The following is a 25,266-nucleotide window of genomic DNA, read 5'->3' on the forward strand; positions in this document are numbered from 1 at the left end:
ACGGTAGTAGTTTTGGACACCAAAAAACAAACCATCCACTAAGACCTCTTCAACCCATTAACAGTATTAAGATAAAAAGTACAATCAAGAAATCCTTGGATGGAATATGACAGTGAACCAATGCTGCAGCCAATGGTGTGAACACGAACCAGTATGTGAGTTCTGGTGGATGGGGTAAGAGAAAAATTGATTCGCTCCCCACCCCACTCCACTATTACTACTATAAGCCAGGTAACAAGTAGTAATAAGAGAGGCTTAATATCATATATCACATAGTAGAAAACAAGGGCCTAATGTTGTTAAACATTAAATGAGTGCATATGTCTTTGAGTCACTTGCTGACTTACAGTGAGCCCATGAATTTAATAGGGGTTTCTGGCATTCCTGGGTAATCTCCCAATCTAAGCAGTAACAGGTCCAATTCTGCTAACTTTCTACGCTCAGATGAGATCTGGTACCTTCACGTTATGTCATCTGCTCAATGCAAATGTATTCTGAAAAGCATAGCATCACAGGCAATAGTCACCTTACTGCTGCTACCAGAAAAGGCTTAAATTCAGGGAAGGCAGATGAAGACCAAAAAGCAACTCAGTGAAAACACAAGTACAGGTGTGGATTATGTAATGGGGTATTTGGAAGAATGTATCACAATAGAAATATAGTGCAAGGAATAAAATCTATGCTAAGCCTCAGACCCCATGGCAAGTAGAAGTAAAACAGATTTATTTGTAATTGTGGGTCTCTTCTGTGAAAGATGTCACCAAGGAAATGTAAGGGCACTAACAGCACAGTTCAAGAAGCAAGGAATTTGGGCCAAAAGCTGTTACTTATGCAAAACATCTGAAACAGAGGATGACAAACACAAAAAAAGCAGACCAATACTGAACCAAACAAAGAATAAGAGGCAGCATTTCATTAGACATTTAATTTTAACAATTACATGGCAATTTAGCAAAGCAGCAGCATCTTTAGACTGCTGGCACCATTTTCAGACATAAAGAAATAACTGCTTAAATATGGCTTACCACTGTGCAACAAGGAAGGATATCGGGCACAGGAAAAGCGTGAAGGAGATATAAACAAAAGATAAAAGTTGAAAGGTTCCACAGCGACACCTAGAGCTCACTTTCTTATGGCAATTTTCTTCTTTTCTCTGTAGTCAATAGACAGATGGATGTAGGCAAGTAGCCTCAGTAAGTGAAACTTGATTCACTGTAAACTTTAAAAACCTTTTCTAAGGCACACACGTATGCTGCAGTTCTTTGGTCCAGGCCTAGGTTGTACTTTGTGGCTGTGCCCATGATTTGCTAGAAAAACAGGACATAAACGTAAGAAAAAATAGCTTCAGTCAGTAATTTTGTCCTAAGCCAGAATTTCAAATGCAAGGACTAGAAAGAATTGGGTTGTGTTACCACTATAAGTGATTGGGCCATTTTGATTATGATGTAAAAGTTATTACAGCAGCAAACAAAAAAAGATTAGCAAGAAGTTGAGAGTTTCCACTATGTGATATTAAGGACTTAGCAAAAAAAACATTTTTTCATGGAGCGAAAGAGGGAGAGCAAAGAAATACATATCAAAGGCACCTACCCTGGCTGAACGTTCCATGGTGAAAGCCAAGCCTGAGTGCACAATATCTTTCTCTGAAGCACCCTATACGAAATAAAGAAGTATAAGGAAGACAAGATATTTATATATTGATCATCAACTGAGAACCTTGAAATTCACTGAGAACAATACTGTCAGCCAACCTCCACCTCCTCAATATTGCTATGTGGATAAAACAAGACAATCACATGTGTACTGCCTTCACATGGAAACAGGCAGGAAAAAGGTAGAAAATAGAAAGACTTAGTAAATCACTCTCAACAAGATGTTGCTCCCCACTCCCCAAAACCACAGGGTAGGAGATGAGATATCTAAAATAAAGCCCTAGATGGCATGGCACCTTGGTACTTGAGACAGCTCCTCTTCCCAAATATGCCTGCCCAAAAAATTGAGGTCTGCTGGAGGGCTGCTCCTCTGCTAACCACTAATGAGGAAATATATGGCCAAAAAACATGGGAGAGGACCTTCTTTACTGTGGTACTCTGCTTGTGAAATAACTTCATTTTAGAGATCCAACTGGTGTCTATCGTGGTATTGTTCCAGGATAAAGTAAAAACGTATTTTTATTAATAATCACAAACGACACGTAAGTTTAAAATTATTTTACTGGTTTTAAAATGTCTTCATTTGTGAAATTGTTTTCTATGTTTTCAGGCTTTAAAATTACTTTTTAAAATTACTTTAAAAATTAATGGAGATAAAGGACATGGACCGATTAACATATTTATTAAAAAAGAACACAGGCAGAGGAGTAAAAATGACCGACTGGTCAATATTTGACGATTATATCAAGTTGAATTATAAAAAATAAGATGAGAACATTTAAAGAAGATGAATAAAAGGAAAAGAAAGCTCATGCAACTTAAAAAGAACTAAGAAACCTGAACAGAAGGAAGAAAAACGGACGTCAACTTTTATTTTTATTGGGTTGTTGTATGTCTTTCGGGCTGTGTGGCCATGTTCCAGAAGTATTCTCTCCTGACGTTTCGCCCACATCTATGGCAGGCATCCTCAGAGGTTTTGAGGTATGGTATTTTTATTTTTATTTATTCCCCACTTCCCTAGTTTCCTTTTTCCCTAGTTTCTCCCTTCCCCTTTCCTGTCCCTTTCTATTTTTTCTTTTTCTTTCTCTCCCTTCCCCCTTTCCCTACTACAACCCTACCCTATTCCTACCTATGTCTATCACTGTATTATTTTAGAATTTTGCTTAATAAAATATTATAATTTTAAAAAATTACTTCAAAATTGCTAAATTGATTGCCTGATTGTCCTGAGATTTTTAGATGTAGGATGAGATATTGTGGACTGCTAAAAAAGACAAATCAATGGGTCCTAGAGCAAATGAAACCTAAAAGTCAAAATGATGAAACTGAGACTATTGTACTTTGATCATACAGTATCATGAAAGTAGTACAAGTGGAAGGCTGCATTACAGCTGGATAGACTCAATCAAAGAAGCAACAGCCCTGAGACCTTAACAGGGCTGTTTATAACTCAGATGTCTCTCATTCATGGGGTCACCATAAGTCAGAGTGCACCTGACAGCACTTACCAATTATAAAATGAGATACAAATAATTAAATACATACAAGCGCAACATACATACATTCAAAGAACACATACATTAACTCTGCATGAAGCCTTATTGATAACTTCTCTGATATTTTAAAGTATACATGAGCCTTCATGCTTTTCTGAATAACTTGAGTAGGATCAGAATTGGACACAAACTCTGGCAAAGATGCACAATCCTGTGGTCTATTACAGCACAAGAAAGCAAGAAGGCACATGGTATCTAGGCAAGTGTAATCAAGAATACAAGCACACCTTGTACTTTCTCAAGCAAGGGAACAGGGGAAGGGGAGGGAGATAGGAAGGGTGTTATATTACTTACTGCCACTCTGGCTTGGAATTCTGGTGTGGGTACAATTGGGATTTCTCCACTAGTCTTCCCAAACTTTTTCTCCAGACTTTGCTGCACTGACATCAAGAGGTGGTAGTTGGAGTCACGTTCATACTTGAAGGTAAGACGCCCATAGCTGACATGGTTCAAATTCTTCAGCCATTCAAAGAAGGAGACTGTCACTCCACCTGCATTTATGTACAAATCCTGACCAAAAAATAGTAAAGTAGTTCTAGTTAACTCCTGATAGGAAGCTATAGGAACATAATACCATATATCCAGAGAGTCTCATGTATTCCTCTGCCAACATTTTTTATTGTTCTTGCCGGTGTCATGCATCATCATTATCTTTATATCCCACCTTTGTCTCAAATTGATATTATTTTTCCTTTATTTTATAGCCTGCTGCTATGATTCCATTTTAACTACCATAGCAAAATGGAATCTTGGGATTTTTAGTGTGTGTACAGGAAGGGGATTTTAGAATTTCCAGCGAGAATCTTCTATTGCCTCTGACAAACTGAAAATCCCATTATTCCAGAAAGTGCCGCTATGGCAGTTACAGTACAATTCTTGCATGGCATGGTGTGAAAGACCCCTCAGAGAAAAGCATCTGAGTGCTGAAGCAACAACCTGAGATATTTTCTGTATATCTAGCTTTCAAGAACATCCCAAATTGTGACAAGCATGATCTGCTAGTGGGACCACAAGACTTGCACTGATTTCTTTCTAATGGAATAGCGAGTAGCCAACCTGATGAAACATAGAAATCTGCTTCCTATGTTAGACAACATACATTCTCAGTTGTCCTTTCTTCCATTATCCTCACCACACAGCATTTGAGGGAATACAATCTATGGGGACTCAAGATTATTTAATTGGGGGAAAAACAGAAAAACAGATGACTAGGGGGACAGGGAAGAAGTAGTATCATTAGTTTCAAGAAACTACTGCTAGGGAAAGAGGGTGCTAGAGATGTTTGATCAGGGATGATGATCAGACAAAAGGACGGGACTGTTTTTGACTCCTGCCCATATGAAAACTTGGATCACATGGTGATTTTTATTCTATAAGTCTTGGGAACAATGGGAACCTCCTAATGAGTCTAAGAGTACTGGACCAGCATTCTCTTCTCTTGCGTTGACTCATCAGTGCCTCAGGACATCCAAAGAAGAAAAGGAAGGAAATAACGTTTTTGTACTAATTCTTTTCCTGGCAACTGGCATTCAGGGTTGTAGCCTCTCTGTACACAGAGGAAAGGGTGTTTAGCTATTTTGCCTAATGGCTGTTGACAGACCTGTCTTCACTGAGATGTCTCAATTTTGACTAATTCTCCTATAAAGCCAAAAAATCACAGAATGGTAGTCATCCTAGTCAGTATCACTACAAGTTCTAGGTGTAGTAAATTTCATAAAGCAATTATTCCTCAGATGAAGAAGCATTTTCTTTGTTCTGACTCTACTATTAACCCAGGTTCTAACATTGTGAGAGTGGGAAACAAATCTTGGTCTTTGTTTTCTCCTTGCTATGCATAACTTTATAAACGCTGAGCATGTTCCATTTTCAAAAACAAGCAGAAAAATTAAAATCTGTTTAATCTTTTCCCATAGAAAGCACTCTGTCTCCTTGTTGATCTAGGGTGCTATAACTTAAATCGTTCCCAGCTCTACAATGCCACTTTTGAGATATCCAATCCAATTGTAGGATTTCAAACAGATGGGCCATGGCATTAAATTGAAGTACCCTATACTGGAAATGTGATTTTGATTTGTATTTTTATTCATCCCTAATTTAGAATTTACTTTTTTTTTTTACTTTTCCCCCACCACTGCCATAGTACACTAAGTTGATCTTTTCATTATAACCCCAGGGTCTGTATTCTGGTTGGTCACTGCCAGTTCAGATGCCATCAATCTATACGTGACTACTGCAGTGTAAATCTCATACTCATTATGAACCTCTTTTGATAGTTTATCCTCAAATCACCCAATCAGGGGAGGTCCTCTCAGAGCTCTTCACATACTGCTTGGCATTTCGTCAAGTAACATGGCATCATCTAGGAACTCAGGCAGCAAGCCTCTCACTATCAGTCATTTATTAATATGAAGAGAGTTGCACTGTTTACCTCTCCTTGCAGCAGGACTGAAAAAAGTGTAATCTGGAGCTGTAAAAAAAGGGGGGTTGCCCCCAAATGCCCTTTGAAAGGGCAAGGTGCGTTATTATCACATTTCTTTTGCACCAGCTATGAAATTCATGGGGTTGGCATAAGTTGACAGATATCTTGAAGGTGTGGTGTGCATACACACACACCAGGCCTTTTTCTAAAACACAAAGTAAATAGTAAACATCTATAACTCCTGGATCTCAAATGGCTCCTGGTGGAAAAGGACCGCAAAATGGGCATAACTCCTAAATAGTTCTGGGGTATTCTGGAGCAAAACATGTGATTTGTTTGTACGGAGGATGCAGTGGGGAGTACAGTGCTTCAAAGACTACTGGGGAAAAAATCAATCTCCTAGTGTCCCAGTTCCTCATCCTTCCCTTATAGCAAAAGCTGGCCATGCACCCGTTCCTGTATCTACTTCTTAATTGTAAGAAGATAATCTCTAATGGCAGAAGACTTCTGGGATGTAAGATGGGGTGATCAGAGACATAATATACTTGAACTTGCAAAATGCTTTTAATACATTCTCACGCCTCTTCTGAATTGACTTAACAATTAAGATTTGCTTAGCAACCTTTGGTGAATGTGCAAAAAGCCTTTTGCAAGTGTAAGAATATAATATTTAGCTGATCACCCACACTCTATTTGCTTGTTGACTGAAAGCATTCCTAGAAAATACTATTACCATTCATCCTAATGGGAAGGAAGTGAATAGAGCATCTCTGAAAGACTAATTCAGATGACAGCTCTTTTATTTGGATTATTTTATTCTAGGTGCTCCTAGAACCACAGCAGGAAAGAGACTTCCATAGTGCATGTCTTTAGTCTTCATGAGGAATAGAGGGGGTATATCCTCTTTATTCAAGGACAACATATTTTAATATTTTCAACAAATGACAGTGGATATTTACATCACACAAAACCAAGGATGTGATTTTATCAACAGGAGTCTGCTTTTAATCATTTGAGCTGCTTTAGGTAAGTAAAAGCAAAGTATCAGAATAAGCCTCTCCCACTGCTTAATACTATATTAGCATGAAAGACTAATTGCAGTGGCCAATCCAAGCACAGACATGAGCTAAAACACGTATGGTGAAAGTAGTCTTTTTACATTTTGTAATCATCAGACTGCCCCACACAAAGCCAATTTCACAATGCTGTGGAGCTCAATTATGCTTATTTGTGTAGCAACACAAAATTTTTGTCTTATTTTAAAGTAAGATTCAGGATATCATATAAGGCAATGTTCAATAATGGTAACTTTACCAGTAGGCCAAGCATCAAGGCATGAAATAGGACACCCATAGAGGAAAGCAATGTGCAGACATACCGGAAGAACAAGTATCTTTCTTTGAAGGAAGATGTCATGGGCTTCTGGGGTTGTGGGGCCATTGGCACCTTCTGCAATTATCTGTAAGACACCAAAAACAATACAAAACTATAGAAGACATAAAGAAAACAGTACAGAAATAAAATCTTGAGAAGCTGTCCTGATAAATTACTTTGGAAACAGGGTACAGAAATGATGCTGTAACATGTTATTTCAAAAAGCTATTACAATTTAACACCCATCCATTTATACTCAACTACTAGAAAGCTGTCAAACCCTGACCCAGCATATGAAAACACAACAAATAGTCTCTGAGGCAAGAGAAGTTTGTAGATTTGTAACATTACTTTCAGTCACATCTGAAAGACATAGGATACTTTCTTGGAGAACAGGGTCAGCTTCATCACAATTTAAATATTGTATTAATATAGGGAACTTGTGTAGAACCTATAGGTCTCTCCTAATTATGGGGCTACATAAGGCATGGGCAAACTTTGGCCCTCCAGGTGTTTTGAACTCCCAGAAATCCTAGTTTACTGGCTGTTAGGAATTGTGGGAGTCCAAAATACCTGGAGGGCTGGAGTTTGCCCATGCCTGGACTACATGATCACCAGCTATGAGATGTTATCATATGTTCTACAGGATAGGCGTAGAGCCTGGAAACTACTCATGGAATATTGAGATTTTGTACTATAACTTCTCTCCATATATAATTGGGTAGTGCCTAATTTAATATTTACTATCTGTTGTATTCATAATTTTGCAACAAAACAACAGATAAAGCTCTTTTCCCTATTTATTCTCCATGACCCCCACAATTGAGGTGTTTGGCAAAATTACTCAAAATTGAAGACTTTAGAAAGAGTCATGGATTTCAAGTTCTAGCCCTGCCAACTTCTCATAGATTACTTGAGGAACCATTAGTACAAGGAACTTTTCATCTGTTGCTTAAAGGGAAAAGTAGTCCATTATAAGCGCCAAAGCTGTCCATGAAAGCCCATGGCATAAGAAATGTGTTACCCAAGACTTGATTGAGTTTATAAGTGGTACTTTTTTTTCTCCTGTGGCCAACCTGGAAAATTTATTCCATGTACAAAAAACAAATAAAATTAGCCACACCTTCATTTCTATTTGCCTGCAATATATCTAAAGTCTGTTGAGTGGAGGCATATAAGCACCTTGGCTCCACAGAGGCTTCATAATGGGCAGATGTAGTTTGAACTAAAAAAGCCCACTTGTGCTGAACATCAAGCTCAATTTTCAGACAAATACATCAAATCCCTCTGGTTTCATTTTGTCTTGGAATGAAAGAGAGAAAAAAGCCAGAACACTCAAAGCAATACCTTTGCTTGTATGCGATGAGCATTTGCCTTTGTCAGCTGTTTCTCAAGGGCAGCAGGGATAAGGATATCGCAAGGCACTTCAAGGACACTGCCTTCAAGTTTCTTGGCTTTTGGAAAGCCAACAATGGTGCCATGCTCCTAGAATAAGACAGACACTTCAGTTTGTTTTACCTAGCATTGAAAGAGCGCAAATATGAAAATATTTCCTTACAATATCAAATGATCATGTCTATGGCGGAAGCAGGTTGGCTGGTATCACCAGAGGATAGAGCCACATCACGTTGCTGTTAACCAGTGAAGCTTCAAGGAAGAAACAGGACTGAGCTTTTCACTACTCCTTGAAAAAAAGATAAACTCAACATGTACATATTCCAATTAAATTAACATACCTGCTTGTAGTTTTGTAGTTCCTTGGGGTCAATCCCCTCAGCATTAAAGATGGCACCATCTAATTCCCCAACACATATGCAACGGGCTCCATAGCGGTGCAGGTATCGCATGGAATGCACACCCACATTGCCAAAGCCCTGGAGACAGAATGGGGAAACATGGGCACATTTTCTGAAATCAGGATATACCTAAGAGTTCACTTCATTAAACTGATCATTTACATAGATGTTCTGATTTGCTGAGGATAGGCTTCCTTTTGCCCCCAAGCAGGCAATGTTTATTCGTCTGCTGTTAATGTTACAGTAGCAATGATGAATGCTAACATTCCATGCTCTACTTTCATCAAAGTATCAGGGACAAAAATCTGAATGAGCTTTAGGAAGTAAACGGTGCTTAGCGGCATCTAATATTATGACAACTGTGAGAAAGCATTTTCCAAGGATGACTGCAACAGCCATAAAATACTACATGATCTATTCTAGTTTGGTGTAGCAGCCAATAATAGATAAACATGATTACGGATGGGGGAAAAAACTCAGGGTATCTGAATTCTTCCCCCTTAGAGCAACTTTTCACATACTGTTTAGTTTCTAACCTATCTATAGCCCTTCTTGATTTCTTTAAGAAAAACTAAATCTTGATTTATTGGACAAGGAAAAACAATGCACAAACAGCAAGACTAGAGGGCCTCTCCTCTCCATTTAATTTTCTCAGTAAGTTAATTAGAGTAAGTGAAATATTCCTTGAGGTATTGCTCAGAAAGCCTAATTCAATAGAGGTGACTTAGAGACAGTTATCTGAACAAGCTCAACTCTGCTAGCTATGTTTCTAAACTTGAGGGGGAAACTGCTCTGGGGAAAAAATATTTCTCTAAAATTGAAGGGAAATTGGAAAGCTGCCAGCTCAGAATCCTGCAGACAAAAAATGTATTTGAAGGATAGGCATTCTGATGGAAAGCTGATAGCAAAAGTGTGTCTCCCCAGCAAATATTAGTTGTTGACTGCTTAATCATTGAGTAGGCAGCAGCAGAAATTCTGTGAAGCCTAGAGAGGCAGCAATGTTGCAAGGAGAAAAAAAAACTAAGAATGCTGTGGCACATTTAAAAGATATGAGATGCTGGTTAGAGCAGCAACCTGGGCATCCTCAATGTTACAGCGACACTTTAAAATGCAACTAACACGGGTGAGATGCTACACCGTCCTCCCCTGAACCTGCCAGGGGCCCTAATCCTCATTTGCTGCAATGCCGCTGAAGCCATTGCACAGCCTGATTTGGAATGAAAGCACAGACACTGGAGTACAATTTAATTCCAAGACAAGGTCTGTGCTCCCCAATTGGCTCATTTGCAATAGCTCCTCTTGCTGCTATTCTCTTTCAGCACAAAAGCCTAAAAGCTGGTCATGGACTCCTAAGCCCTGTATGATTGGGATCCAGATTATTTGAAAAACCATATTATATTATACAAATTTACCTGTGCTTGGAGATCTTCTGGAAGGCCTTTCTCTTTGTCCTTCCAACCTCACAGTAAACTTGGTGGAAACACAGGAGAGTCTTTTCAGACTCTGGAACTCCCTTCCCAGAGAGGTTAGACTGGCATCCCCAGTACTATATTTTTACAGATGGGAAATTACAATCTTTCTCTAAATTATCTTGATAATTATTTTTAAAAGGGGGAAATGGACCTTAAACATTGTGTTGGATTTTTATTTGGTATTTTAATGGTGTAAGTTATTGCTTTTATTTTTTCATATTTTATTTTTTTTTATGTTTGGATCCTGTGTATTTTTATCAATATCTCTGAAATTATGAAAGGAAAATCAACCCCTGCATCTATTCCAAAATGTTAGTCTAGAATTAAGACCCAGATTCAAAAACATTTCCTGTTATTTTATTCCAGTAACTCTCTCAACTGCACCTACTTCATAGGGTTGCTGTAAGTATAGAGTTACTGTGAGGAGGGGAGGCTAAAAATCATGCACCTCTGTCCAATTTCCTTGGAGGTAAACCAAGATACAAATATAGTACATTTATTGCATCATACATTTCCACAGGCCAGAAAGGATGTCAGAGGTATAAGGACATCCTTAATTGTATGACCATTTGAATACTAATAGAATAATATTTCCAATATCCAAGCAACACAAAATATATCAATGGGTGTATTATCTATCAAAAGGAATACAAGATCCAATTAGTGATAGTGTGGTTTGCTTACTATAAGCAGCCACCAGTGATCGGTAGGCATTGGAAAAACAAGAATGTAAAAAAGAAATAGAAAAAAAGCTATCAGATGCAGATGTGCTCCAAAATCCAAACTATTGTAACAATTTTATTGAGCCTACCTGAAAGGCACGTGCACACACACACACACACAAAACCCTTGTGTACGTTTTCAAAACCAAAGTTTCATTCTCAAACAAGGATGTTTTTAAAGAAACAAATAGGGGAAGAGGGCAGTTTGCATGTTGTATTCAAATAGTTTGGAATATGCCAAGGGAGCTTTGCCGTGGACTAGTCCATGAGGTCACGAAGAGTCAGAAGCGACTGAACAAATAAGCAATAAGGGAGTAAAGAAACCATTCACTGTTCACATTATCCCTTGGTCCACTGAAAACAAGGAAGGCAATAAAAACAAAGCAGTAAGATTTTATTTTCTATTTGAGAACAGAAAAGGAAAAAAACTTGACATCTCACACCTGCCTCTATCCAGTGGAAAAATTAAACTATCAGAAGAGAGCAGCGATTTCTAGTGGTAGTCCCAATAATAAATTATATTATTTTAGGAATTAAATACAGCAAAGCAAGTAAACAGAGGCAATTCTAGATAGCTTTACATTTGGCTTTACCTTTACCCAAAAAATGAAGTCCCGGTTCAAGATTATACAAATCCTACTACCTACAGTGTATTGATATTATAATTGATGTTAGACACTTTTAAAATTTTAGTAGTTTACTGTCTTTGGATACATGTGCATGTGCTATTATGTTTTATTAGTGTAAGTATGTTTTATTTAATTATCTGTATTTCTTATTATGTAAATTTAAATTTATATTTTTTGATAAGCTCCTTAATGTTCATTTTTTATTTTTTTAACTGTTGTGTGTTTTAAGCATGACATGTTTTCCTGTTTTATGTGTATGTAAACCTCCCTGAGTCCCTACAAGGAGAGAGGGCAGTCTAGAAATAAAGTATATTATTATTATTATTATTATTATTATTATTATTATTATTATTATTATTCCATTGGTGAGCAGCTAAATTTGACCCGCATATTTACAAGGAGGTGGAACTTTAATCATATGAAGCGCAAAAGAGCCTAAATTTTCCCAACCCTGTGTTGTGACTCAGCTGGAGCCTCAGAGTGACTATGATGAGGATTATGGGATTCAGGTTCAAGATGATGGGATTCAGATTCAAGATGACTCTGATGGGAATTATGGGATTCAGGTTCAGTGTTCCTGCTGTGGAAGATGAGGAACAGGGAGGCTTTCCCATGGCAGGGAATGGTGTTGCTGATACTGAAGCTAGCCAGGTGCAAATTGACTCAGGAAGGGAGGACAGCTCCCAGTCTGATAGCATACAGACAGACGCTAACGCTAACGAGCTGTCTGGCCTTGAAGAAACAGAATCTTTAGATCAAGGTGGTTGTTTGGAATTAAGGGTTCACAGAAGTGTTAGAATAGCAAACAAGAGGGAGGTCAGAGGCCAAAGAAATGCGTTCATGCTATGCAAGGGGTATTAAAAGAGTGTGCTGAGAGGAAAATCTTTGTCAAAGCAACTTCTCGTTTGAGTCAAGAAGCAAGCTTTTGCTTTCCCGGATTATCTTGCAGCCTTTGTGTGTTCATGTTCGTGGGACTTTGTCATGCATTAATGGAACCTTGTTTTATGCCTAATGTTCTCTTGGATTATTCTTTATAGCCTTGTTTTGCAACAAGTTTTTAGAACTTTATTTTTGCTTTTTAAGAACTATTTATTCCCTATTTCCTAATAAACTACAAAAGACTTCAACCTGTGTGCAGCCTGGAGTATTTAGCAAGGGGAAGCTAACCTGAGGTGCAACACCCTGTAACAAGAGGTACTGTATCAACAATTCTGTTTCATGTTTACCTGTAATGCAAATGTTTTTCCAGAAAAGCCTGTTTTGAGGCCAATGAGATCCATGTATGTTGCATTGTTAATGTAGTTTTCTATCCCATGTAAAAGTCCACGACCTGTGGCTGATATTCGTCCATGGATTCCTCCCTGACTGATAGGCTTCCCTGTCACACAAGCATGGGAGTTGATATCCTACAAATCCACATATGAAATAGATGATAGAATGGTCACATTGTTGCATTTACAACACAGATGTCCAGACAGCTTATAATTATGTCCTTTGCAAAAGCACATGTAGCCAGACTATTTAAAAGGAGCTAAAATTCTCAAACACTACTGAGAGCCAAGTCTGAAGCATCAATTAAAGCAGGGGTGGGAACCAGTCACTAGTGAGCAATGATGGAAGATGAGGTTCAGCAACATATGGAGAGTCACACAGTTCTTACCCTGGCTTCAAAACAAAATACAAATCAAGCTTCAAAGATTCTGATTTTCAGAAAGCCCCACACAGAGCCTTTTTGTGTAAAAAATTATTATTACCCTGTGTCCAAGAGTGTTTGCATAAGTATCAGCAATCCAGGACATCTCCCTCTCTCCTGTACTCACATCAGGGGCAGCTACATCAATTCCAGGACCTGCCAGGGACAACATATCCATCAAATCTTCTCCCCATTTCATATTAATAAGTTAGAACTGTCGTCTTCTGCCTGTTTTACCTGATATGCAGAAATATTGCCAGAGAGAGCACAGCCCTATCAGTCGACACCATTAGAGGCCTAAATCATGTACAGTGTTCCATCACTTATCACTGGGGTTAGGTTCCAGGACCACCCGAAATAAGTGAAAATCTGTGAAGTAAGGACACTATATTTGTTTTAATATTTATACATTATTTTAGTAGTTATACACTATTTTAAGTCTTTATCAACCAATCATGTGCTGATAAATCGCCTCCTTCTCCTCCCATTGCCGCTTGGGCTCCTTTTCTCCCCCTTTGGCTTCTCCTTCCTCCCTTCCTTAGGTTGTAAATTGTATTTTTTATGATTTATAATAGTCTTTTAGAGTTTATTGAAAAACCACAAAACAGCGAATCCACGAAAAGTGAGCCGCGAAGTAGTGAGGGAACACTGTATCTATATTTATTTTGGTCAATCACGTAACTTTGTTGTATACTCCGAACATTCTAAACTTCAAAATTCAAGACATTTTAAGCTCAACCATAAAGCTAAACATATCAACACATCTGGCATCGGAAACTGATTTAAATAAAAAAAAATAACTAAAAATATTGAAATAGTATACAGTCCAGAGGCAAATTTAAGGCAACACCAGTTTCTATAAGGGGGAATGTATATAAATTAATTGATAGATTACATGTAATGCTAGTAAAATTATCTCATATTAACAACAACACAATTCCTTGGATTTACAAGGATGGAATCAAAAAGGTATTCATACTTTATTACATTTATGGCTCACATTTCTTAACATAACAGATTTTTGGCATCAAAACACAAAACTCAAATCACTAAACAACAAAGAATATATGACAACAGACCTTTACTTGTCTCATGGAAAAAATAAGAACTTTAAGCATAAAAACAACACATCTCATTGTGGGTGTCGTTTAAGCAAGATGAATTATACCCACTTTTTCAAGTTTTTCAAACCATAACTCTTTTTCAGTCTACAAAAACTTAAATTGATATTTTTGAAAAGGAAAGTACATAGTCACAGAAAACTGAATTCTGAACCAGATGCAAATGTGTTTTCTTTCGGTTTTCTTGCACAAAATTACTAGATGAAATAAAATCCTGGTGAAAAGATGGGAGCGATTCCCAAGGTTTAACCTGCATATTAGTGAGTCTTAGCATCTGGCTTTCAGTTGTCCTTTACAGGTCTTAGACTGTTCTGAGATCACATGATAAAGAATGGGATATAAATATTTTAATAATAACAAAATGAACCTCTTTCCCTTTCCCTGGGATAGCTAGTAATTCAGTAAAAAGTGCAAAGAAAGCGCCCTCACCAATAAATCCCTTCTTGGCCATTTCTATTGTGAAACTTCTTGTTATTTTCTCCAGTTCATTCTCCTGTAGAAAAACATCAACATCCACCTGTTACTACAGACTCTTGCAGAGATACCAACAGCCTCCTCCCTCCCTCCCTCCCCCCCTCTCTCTCTATAGTTTTAAAGCACGCAGATTAAAGTGAGTTTGAAAAAACATAATGAGGTAGAAATCTTTTATTTTGCTTTAAAATCTACTCCGGGGCTTAACAGATCTACTTCTGAAGAGCTGAGCTGTCACTAGACAGGCTTCTCCATTCTGTAGTCCATAATCAATAATTGCTTTACTTCACAACCCACCTAATCTCTGGACACGTCTGCATCAGTACTAATGCTGCAAGGCTTTGGGTTACCATACAGGTGAGCAACCAAAAGGCCACCATCCCACTGAGATGAAGAAAGTGTGTGTATGACAATGGCCATCTCATACCACATTAAACCATTAGATGGCAATGGTGACAATACTGACAGTGTTAATTTGGCAAGTACTACTCAAAGAGAATTCTTGATGTCTACTTGGAATTAAGGACTAGTTTATAAGATAGAAAAACCTTGATCTGCACAGACTATCCATAGTAATATTTACACAGAAAGTTGCAGCCTTTGAAGTCCCTCAAGAGTATATATAGTTATAGTGGCTTTGCAGAAAATATGTCTGTAGTCACTGTAAAGCAAACACCAAATGACCACAAAAATTGCAGCTGGGAAGCTGTGACTGCATTTGTGGAGGGCTTCTTTCACATATTTCATTTTTCCATGTAAGAAACAACAATCATGTTTGAAAGAGCCCTTCTGTAACATATGAATCATCCTAAGAGATACTCAATCTGAAGTATTTATTTAACAAACACCTGAAATATAACTGGAAGCAAAGCAGTATTAAGTATCTTCCAGAACGTAAAAAGGTTAGAGCATACACTTACAGAATAATTCCTTGGATCAATAGCAACACCAGCTTTAGCCCCACCAAAAGGAACATCTTGAAGACAATAGACAGACAAATTAGCAACTGGCTATTTCACCTTCTTATTCATAATATAGCCACACAGAAGTGCATTAAGAATAACTACTCTATGAACCGTTGAGAATCAATTGATTTGGGTGTTCTACCTTACCTCTCCCCCCAAATGACAAAGGGTCTGTGTAGAGAATTGTTAAAATATATTAAAAATTACCCTGAATGTTAAATAAGGGACAATTTCTCTTGCTTTACAGCAAAAAGCTTGCCAGAATATGACAGCATTGCTCATTGTTGCTTAGGTGATAGGGAACATGGATACTGGGAGAAGAAAATGGGGATGATTTCATAGAGAGGGGATGGCTGGAGGATGGAAGGAAAACATACACCATTGCCTAACTGTACTTCAAATGGGAGAAAAAGTGAATTTAAAAAGAAATGAGCAGATCATGGTAGCACCAAACTACACTATATTTAGCAACATACCGGGATAAAAAACATACTGTATTTAGGGCATGATTGGACAAAAAAGAAGAAGCCATCATTACAAGGTATGAAAATTCTGAAACACTAAACTCCCAAATTTTAATGAAGTTCTTTGGCAGCCTGGAGAATCCCAAAGTAGCAGGGTGTTACATTTTCCTCACATCCCAGCTATTCACCAATTGTATATGCACAGTTCATCGCTCTAGCAATTCAAAGTAGCCCAGCAATGATAATTCTACCAATCATTTTTGTATTTTTAAAACTAGAGATGTTTGTCAGGGATATAACATGCTTAAGAGACACAGGACAGTATTTTCCTCCATTCTAAGAAGTTTTGGTGGCGCAGCAGGTTAAACCACTGAGCTGCTGAACTTGCTGACCAAAAGGTCGCCGGTTCAAATCTGGAGAGTGGGTGAGCTCTGGCTGTTAGCCACAGCTTCAACCAACCTAGCAGTTCAAAAACATGCAAATGTGAGTAGATCAATAGGTACCGCTCCAGCGCAAAGGTAACGGCGCTCCATGCAGTCATACCAGTCAAATGACCTTGGAGGTGTCTACAAACAACGCCGGCTCTTCTGCTTAGAAATGGAGATGAGCACCAACCCCCAGAGTTGGACACGACTGGACTTAATGTCAGGGGAAAACCTTTACCTACCCTAAGAAGTTTATGTTCTGTCATTGGGCTAAGGACATTGTGTGCACTTTTGAGAGATAGTTTTGCTTCCTCACTCCTTCCATATCATGTTTAAATCCCATCCAAACATTTAGCAACAATGTCTATATACAAATAAATATTCATAGAGGAGAGAAGAGAGTTCTATATTACAAAAAAGTATAAATCTGACCAAAAGTAACTGCTTATGTCTGTAATGTTTTGCCCCTTCTATTGCAGAAAGAAAAAAACAGGATCCAGAAGATGGAAGGGTCTTTCAGTTGTGTTCTAAAAGAATGAGTGAGATTACAAGTGGATCCAATTTCAACTCATTTAAAAAGTATTACCCTTTGGTTTACTTCCTTCCTATTGTCAAAGAATTACAATTTTATTTTTAAAGTGTTGACATTTTGTTTTAAAAATATGTACAAATCTTTCTACAAGGATTATAATGGACTATTTTAATAGAGCTATCAACTAACATTCAAAACACATCCTAGAAATTCACCTATATGAGGCTAAATGCTACTTACCCACCACTGCACATTTATATGTCATCAAAGCAGCTAAGGCTTTTACTTCATTAACACTAACTGATTGGCTGTAACGAATCCCTGGGAGTAGGTAAAGAAAGAAACAAGTGGACACATAGTCAATGTATGTGCAATACAAACATGCCTATTTATTTATAGTCCTTCACACCCACTCCAGTTCTATGGGCTCAATGAAGCACATATAAAATGCAGCTTAGTTTTGGCAAGCTCTAAGTCTAGACAAGAGATTGTTGGCTAGTATAATCAATTTGTGAAGATACATTCCAATTAATATGGAAGCTCGCGCCATTATAAAAGTAATTTAGTGTAGCTATCTGAAGAGAGGTACTTTAATTTTCCCAGCCATAGATGACTGCAAAATGAAATGAATAGAAGCAGCCACGTACTGTTAAGTGCTGCAAGACTTCCTTTTTTACACCTTGTTTATGCCCACTCTTCTTTTTATAGAATACTGGGTATTGTTGAGGAACTCATACACTTATAGGCAATCCAGCAAAATGAGTAAAGAAACATTGTGAGGTCTAGCAGATCTTTTTATTCCCTGTTATTTGTTTTATTATTCCTTTACTTGCCTGCTAGAAAAAAAAGTGAGGGATGCTCAGTCAGCCTCTATTTGCAGACATATTTGCTATTATGTGAATACTGATTCATTAATACAGACAGTAATGCATATGGTCCAATCTGTTCCCAAATATCTTGGGAGTTTCTGCAGCTTCTGGAGGAATTTTTTTTTAAAATAATTCAGTCTGCTTTTGCCAGGTTCTTTCTGATCACATGGGAACTGTAGACACTGCTAAGGATCAGACTTGGAAACAGTTCCAACAGGAAATACAGTGGTCCTTTGGTACTTGCAAGGGTTTGGTTTTAGGATCTGCCATTGATCCATTGAATACTCAAGTAAAGTTATATATAATAGCATTGTAAAACAGTGTCCCTTATATAAAATGGCAAAATGAGGGTTTGCTTTTTGATTTTGGGGAACGGGGGTATTTTCAAGCGGTAGATGGTAGAATTTGTGAATGCATAACACAGCCCAACAAAAAACATTGTCTTGGTGTCTTGGTCTTTAGGCCTGTTCCTAGGATGATTTGGGGCACTGATTTAAAACATTGCACTGGATAGACTGCATCAGCTCTAGTCTCTTAGATGTAGTTATCATGATTTCTAAGGGAGAAAAGATGAAGATTAGCAGATGACATATGCTCTGTATCCCAAAATCTAGAGTTAACAGGGGGAAAACTGGTGGCATTTTTGGAACCAGCAGGTCAAATATACCCAGAAACAGGACTAACATTTGAGGCACCAAATGTGTGTTGGCCTATGTACAGCAATCTGAAGATAAAGGCCAACTGTAGTGCCTTTACACTGAGCTAGATGGTAGCATTAACCAAGTAAGGGAAAAGGAGCAGGCTGCACTCAATATTTGAAAGAAACTCTACATTTGCTATTATCTCTCCCCACTTATTTTACAGCTAGGGAATCAGAAAGACAGCTATCTGTATTGGAAAGCAACCAAATAAGGTCCCGCAAAAGATCTTTCTTTTTTTAAAATATTTTGAATACACAATAAAGTAGCAAAAAAATGTATTCAGCTCCAACCAAAAAAAAAAAAGCAATCCAAGTGTAGCCATGGGTTTGACAGAAGACTATTTGAATGCTCAGTAATGAGCACAGTTTTCCAGGAAAAAAAGTTCAATTAGAGAAAGCTCATCCTAGTTGTATTCACCCTACCCTGCTGTACCTTTGGGACACTTTAGAATCTATATATGTGGGGAGGTGGACACTACTCAACAGGATTCCAGAGAAACATACAAAATATTTACTCAAAAACAGAATTCAACCAGAAAGTGAATAGCTTGATGGCAAATATGCCATATTTAAAATCCCCAACTCTTTTACTATGCAAAGCTGAATAAACAAGAGAAGTGAAGAACACATGAAAGAATACTATAAGGAAAGATCAGACACTGTTCAGGAAAAACTTGGCTTTCCTTCAGAAAAGAAGCAGTTGTGTATCAGTGAACTGATAAAAGGGAAATTCAGCATTTGTTGTTGTTGTGTGTGATCAACTTCCAATTTATGGTGACCCTATCACTGGGTTTTCTTAACAAAATCTGTTTGGGGAGGGGGGGGTGTTTGCTTCCCTCTGAGGATGAGAGAATGTGACTTGCTCAGGGTCACCCAATTGACACAGCCAAATCCTAGGCCTCTTCCACACAGCTGAATAAAATCCCACATTGTCTGCTTTGAACTGGAATATAAGGCAGTGTGGATTCAGATAACTCAGTTCAAAGCAGATATTGTGGGATATTCTGTTTTGATAATCTGAGTTATATGATTGTGTGGAAAAGCCTCTAATCTCCAGAACTGCAGTCTAACACTCAAACCACATAATCTGGATTTAGAAGACAAGAAACGTCCGAGTTTGAAAAGTTGTCTGCCAAGTATTTGTTACACCACTGTTATAAAGCAAGACTACAGTTTTCCAACGCTGTGCTGTACCGCAACAACAAACCAGGGATGAGCTTGCAGCACTGCCTAGTTTGGAAGAAGTCAGCAATGCCATCAGCCAACAATAAAATAACAAAGCCAGCGGACTTGATGGGATCCCTGCTGAAATCTGAAAAAAAGAGGGTGGACCTGAGCTGATACAACAACTCCACCAGCTCATTGAAAAAGTGTGGGTGACCGAGAAAATCCCAGCCAGACTTCAAGGATGCCACCATCATCACCCTTTTCAAGAAAGGGGCTAGAACAGATTGTGGAAACTATTGCGTTATCTCCCTTCTAACCTCCACTGGGAAAATCCTCGCAAGAATCCTTGCAAACCGCCTTCTTCCTGTCTCAGAAGACACCCTCTCAGAATCCCAGAATGGCTTCCGCCCCTCCAGAGGAACAGTGGACATGATCCTCACTGCACGATAGCTCCAAGAAAAATGCAGGGAACAAAACCTCTGTACACGGCATTCATTGACTTTGCAAAGGCATTCGACACAGTGAATCACAGAGCTCTTTGGAACATCCTCCAAAAAATCGGGTGCCCTAACAAATTTGTGAACATTCTTTGGCTCCTCCATGATGACAACAGTCTTGGACAGCAACGGCTCCCAAAGTGACCCATTTAAGGTGGAATCAGGTGTCAAGCAGGGATGTGTTATTGCCCCTACCTTATTTTCCATCTTCATCGCTATGATATTTCACCTTGTTGATAGGAAGCTTCCCACCGGAGTGGAAATCATCTATTGGACATATGGCAAGCTATTTAACCTCAGCAAACTGAAAGCCAAAACCAAGGTCACCACAACATCTATTATAGAACTCCAATATGTCGATGACAACGTAGTCTGTGCGCATTCAGAAGAAGACCTACAAACCACTCTAAACACCTTCACAGAAACATATGAGAAGCTTGGCCTCTCATTGAACATCAAGAAAACCAAAGTGCTCTTCCAACAGGCACCAGCTAACCCCTCTGCAATGCCAGGAATACAGCTTAATGGTGTAACATTAGAAAACGTTGACCACTTCCGCTACCTTGGCAGCCACCTCTTCACAAATGTCAACATCGATACTGAATCATAGAATAGTAGAGTTGGAAGAGACCTCATGGGCCATCCAGTCCAACCCCCTGCCAAGAAGCATACTGAAATACAACACCGCTTGAGCTCTGCGAGTGCAGCAATTTTCCAAATGAAGCAGACTGTGTTTGATGATTGGGACATCCGTAGATACCAAGGTGGTCGTTTATAAACCATTGTCCTCCCAACCCTGCTCTATGCCTGCAAAATGTGGACGGTCTACAGATGTCACACTCAACTCCTGGAGCGTTTCCATCAGCATTGCCTCAGAAAAATCCTGCAAATCTCTTGGGAAGACAGGCGGACAAATGTCAGTGTGCTGGAAGAAGCAAAGACCACCAACATTGATGCGATGCTCCTATGCCATCAACTCCGATGGACTGGCCACATTGTCTGAATGCCCGGTCACCGTCTCCCAAAGCAGTTACTCTTCTCCGAACTCAAGAACGAGAAGCGTAATGTTGGTGGGCAGAAAAAGAGATTTAAAGATGGGCTTAAAACCAACCTTAAAAACTGTGACACTGAGAACTGGGAAGCCCTGGCCTTTGAGCGCTCTAATTGGAGGTCAGCTGTGACCAGCAGTGCTGCGGAGTTCGAAGAGGCACGAATGAAGGGCTTAAGGGAGAAACGTGCCAAGAGGAAGGAGCGTCAAGCCAACCATGACCGGGACCGCCTTCCACCTGGGAACCAATGTCCTCACTGCGGGAGAACATGCGGGTCAATAGGTCTCTTCAGCCACCTACAGACCCACCCCCAAGACACCAGAAATGGAAGACAATCGTACTCGACCTACAAGGGATCGCCTAAGTAAGTAGCCTGGGACATGCTCCAGCTATTGCTTTTACTGCTCTGCCCTTTTATGAGTGATTGGCTTCTGCTTTTCATTTTAATTGATGTTTTAATTAATGTTTAATTGTATGACTTTTATTTGTATGTGTTTATCTATTTATATGTATTGGCATCAAATTGCTGTCTGTTGTAATGCCGCCCTAAGTCCCCTTCCAGGGTGGGATACAAATATGTGAAATAAATAAAATAATAAATTCTAATGTGGAAGTTTTGGGTTTTTTAAAGAGGAAAAACAGTAGCAGTCAGTTGCAGCAAAAACACAAAAGTCCTTGCAAATACATGTTGTTTGAGGGAACTTAAAAAGCCGTATTAACAGTGGCATTTCTAAACAAAAATATGTTTTCTTCAATTTAGGGCCCTTCCACACAGCCATATCACCCAGAATATCAAGGCAGAAAATCCCACAATATCTACTTTCAACTGGGTTATCTGAGTCCACACTGTCATACATTCCAGTTCAAAGATGATAATATGTGATTTTATTCAGCTGTGTGGGAGGGGCCACAGTCACTTCATGGGTCTCATGAAATGAGCTTTATTCCATGGAAGTTTCTACCCCATGCATTTGCACAGGGAAGCGCCACACCCTCATTGCCTTATAGGGAATGTGTTTAGGGCTTCAGACTGCACCTGTGAAGCCTTTAAAAATGCCAGGATATCTGCTCCTGCGTGTTTGCTTTAAAAAGAAAAGGGGGAGTTCACCCAGTGTAGAAGGAATGCAGTTTGATCCTCCTTTGTAAGGAAATTTCAATAGTTTACCATTTCTACTGGGATTTTATGTGTATTGTTGTTTTTATATTTATGTTAAGTATTTATAATTGTGTACTGTTGTTTATTTGTGGCACTTGCAGTGCTTCTATGAGCCACCCGAGTCCCCTCGGGGTGATGGTGGCCGGGTACAAATAAAGTTTATTATTATTACTTTAATTGTTTGGGCTCATTACTCTGGAAACTTGGGAGCTGTAGTTTCACAAGGTCTGTAGCCTTCTCTGCCCAAGAGTGCTGGTGCATCACCAAACTACATCTCCCGGGATTCCATAGCAGCGAGCCCTGGCAGCTAGTGGTGCCAAACCGCGTTGATTCTGCAGTGCGGGCGCGCTGGAAACGAGGCGCCTGCTGCTCACCCCCTTTGCAGGGCAAGCGGTGCTGGCTGTGCTGGACCCGGTAGCCCTTGATGACCTCCCAGCTGCCGCTGTCCCTGCGGATAGGGAAGGCCACTTCCAGGACGTGGCCGCAGGTTCGGATGGTGTCCAGGATGCCCCGCACGCGCTGCTTCCGGTCCTCCTCGTCCTTCGGGGTCCGCAGCCGCTTGACCAGCTCGTCCTCGACCACGCGCGTCGCCCGGCCACAGAAGATCTCCACCATGTTCAGGAAGCTGGGCTCCGGGTCGCCTTCGCCCGCGTGCCTCCATCGCTGCGGCACGAGCGCGCCCTTCCCGTTATTTCCCGCGCTCGCCAGAGGTGGGCCCGCGTGCCGCTGTTGCCATGGGAACGCGGCCTGGTGCACCCCCCGAAGCCCAGCAGGGAGATGAAGCGCCGCCCGGGGCTGACGCGGACAACCCCACGCGGAGCCCGCTTCCCAATGCGGACCTCGGGCCCTCCTCAGCGCCCACCGCATGGCCAAAAGCCGGAGGTCGACAGGGAGGGAAAGCCACGCCGCTCCGCCCACACGGCGACACGCCCCACTTCCGCCTCAGGAAAAAAAGCAGTAAGAGAAGCTGCGGGTATGGGAAATAAGGCGCCGAGGCTTGTGATTGGTTAGAACACAGGGGATTGTGATTTGATAGAATATTGTCCAATGGGAAAGAAGACATGTGGTTGACAGGTTGGGAAAGGGGTGGTATTTCAACCTCTGGTTTATAATCTGAACCAGGTTTATAATCAGGACAGGTGCCGCTGGTTGGTGAAGGAAGGGTTTAGGGATCTACACTGCAGAAGTGATGCTGCTTGACACCACTTTAACCTTCATGGCTCAACGCTATGGGATCATAGGACTTGTTGGTTTGACAAGGTCTTTAGCCTGCTTTGCCAAAGACTGCTGGTGTCTCATCAAACTATAACTCCCAAGATTCCATTGCACTGAGCCATGGCAGTTAAATCGGTGTCAAACCACATTAAAACCCCCAGTGGCGCAGCGGATTAAACCCTTGAGCTGCTGAACTTGCTGACCAAAAGGTTGACAGTTTGACTCTGGGGAGTGGCATGAGCTCCCGCTGTTAGCCCCAGCTTCTGCCAACCTTGCATGCAAATGTGAGTAGATCAATAGGTACTGCTCTGATGGGAAGGTAGCGGTGCTCTATGCAGTCATGTTAACCGCATAACCTTGGAGATGTCTATGGACAACGCCGGCTCTTCTGCTTAGAAATGAAAATGAGCACCAGTCCCCCAGAGTCGGACACGCCTAGACTTAATGTCAGGGGAAAACTTACCTTTACTTAGTGAGTGTCCAGGAGTATACATTAAATCAGTACTGTCCAAACTTTGGTCTTCCAAATTTTTGGGATTTCATTTCCTAAATTGTTGGCCAAGCTGGCTAGGGCTTCTGGGACCTGAAGTCAAAAACACCTTGGAGAGCCAGATTTGGTGACCACTGATATAAATTCATGCTGGAAATCATGTTCCATTCCAGGTGGAATGGGGCTGCAGACCCCAACACTCCTCAACCTTAGATTCCTGGAAACTGCAGTCCAAAAGCGTTTGGAGGCCCAGATGCTTTCCGCCATTTTGTAAGTTAGAAGTGGAAAACTACAGGCTTTCATGTCATTTGGATTATAACTCCCATCAATCATAGCAAGAATAGGAAATGGTGAAGGGTTTGAGGAATTGCAGTCCAAAAAAGAACCGGAGGGACACTGTTGTTCAACACAGTTCAAAATGCTTTGTGCCACAGAGCTTGGAGATTGCAGGTTGAAAATGGAATAAATGAAGAGTTTGGTAAGCAGAGCCTATTTGGTTCCATACATCATGTGATGGTCAAGGGACATAATCTGAAAAATAGAGAAGGCTGAGGTGGAGACCTGAAGAGATTTCAGATCTTAGCAATTGCCTGATGTATTCCACTTCTTTAATTTACATAGGCTGGCTAGAGGGCCTCACCAAACTACAAAGCCCAAGGGTACACGTACGCTGTACAGTTTCTGCCAAATGACACAATTTTAATGGCCATGGCTCCATGCTGTGTAATCCTGGGAGTTGCAGTTTGGTGAGGCACCAGCACTGTTTGGCAAAGAAGGCTAAAGACCTTATAAAACTAAAACTCCCAGGATCCCATAGCATTGGGCCATGGCA

The 25,266-nt window shown here is 40.0% G+C and overlaps 1 protein-coding gene across 4 annotated transcripts; it reads right to left on the reverse strand.

The window, feature by feature from the left end:
- Positions 1-910: 910 nt before the first annotated feature.
- LOC100560485 (glutamate dehydrogenase, mitochondrial) lies at positions 911-23,697 on the reverse strand. Of its 4 annotated transcripts, none has more exons than XM_062970198.1 (12): positions 23,104-23,696; positions 17,532-17,612; positions 15,826-15,881; positions 14,864-14,927; positions 13,375-13,469; positions 12,847-13,026; positions 8,738-8,875; positions 8,349-8,486; positions 7,006-7,086; positions 3,503-3,718; positions 1,591-1,653; positions 911-1,027 (listed from the first exon to the last, which is right to left on the reverse strand). In XM_062970198.1, exons 1-12 carry the CDS (start codon positions 23,594-23,596, stop codon positions 1,022-1,024), a joined length of 1,611 nt encoding a protein of 536 aa, XP_062826268.1. In that variant the 5' UTR covers positions 23,597-23,696; the 3' UTR covers positions 911-1,021. The 4 variants fall into 4 exon arrangements, with proteins under 4 accessions (XP_062826268.1, XP_003227833.1, XP_008119326.1 ...); XM_003227785.4 differs by having other exon boundaries at positions 911-1,307; positions 23,104-23,695; XM_008121119.3 differs by lacking the exon at positions 12,847-13,026 and having other exon boundaries at positions 911-1,307; positions 23,104-23,697.
- Positions 23,698-25,266: the final 1,569 nt, after the last annotated feature.

This window comes from Anolis carolinensis, chromosome 2 (genome assembly GCF_035594765.1).
Source record: "Anolis carolinensis isolate JA03-04 chromosome 2, rAnoCar3.1.pri, whole genome shotgun sequence".
NCBI classification, from domain to species: domain Eukaryota; kingdom Metazoa; phylum Chordata; class Lepidosauria; order Squamata; family Dactyloidae; genus Anolis; species Anolis carolinensis.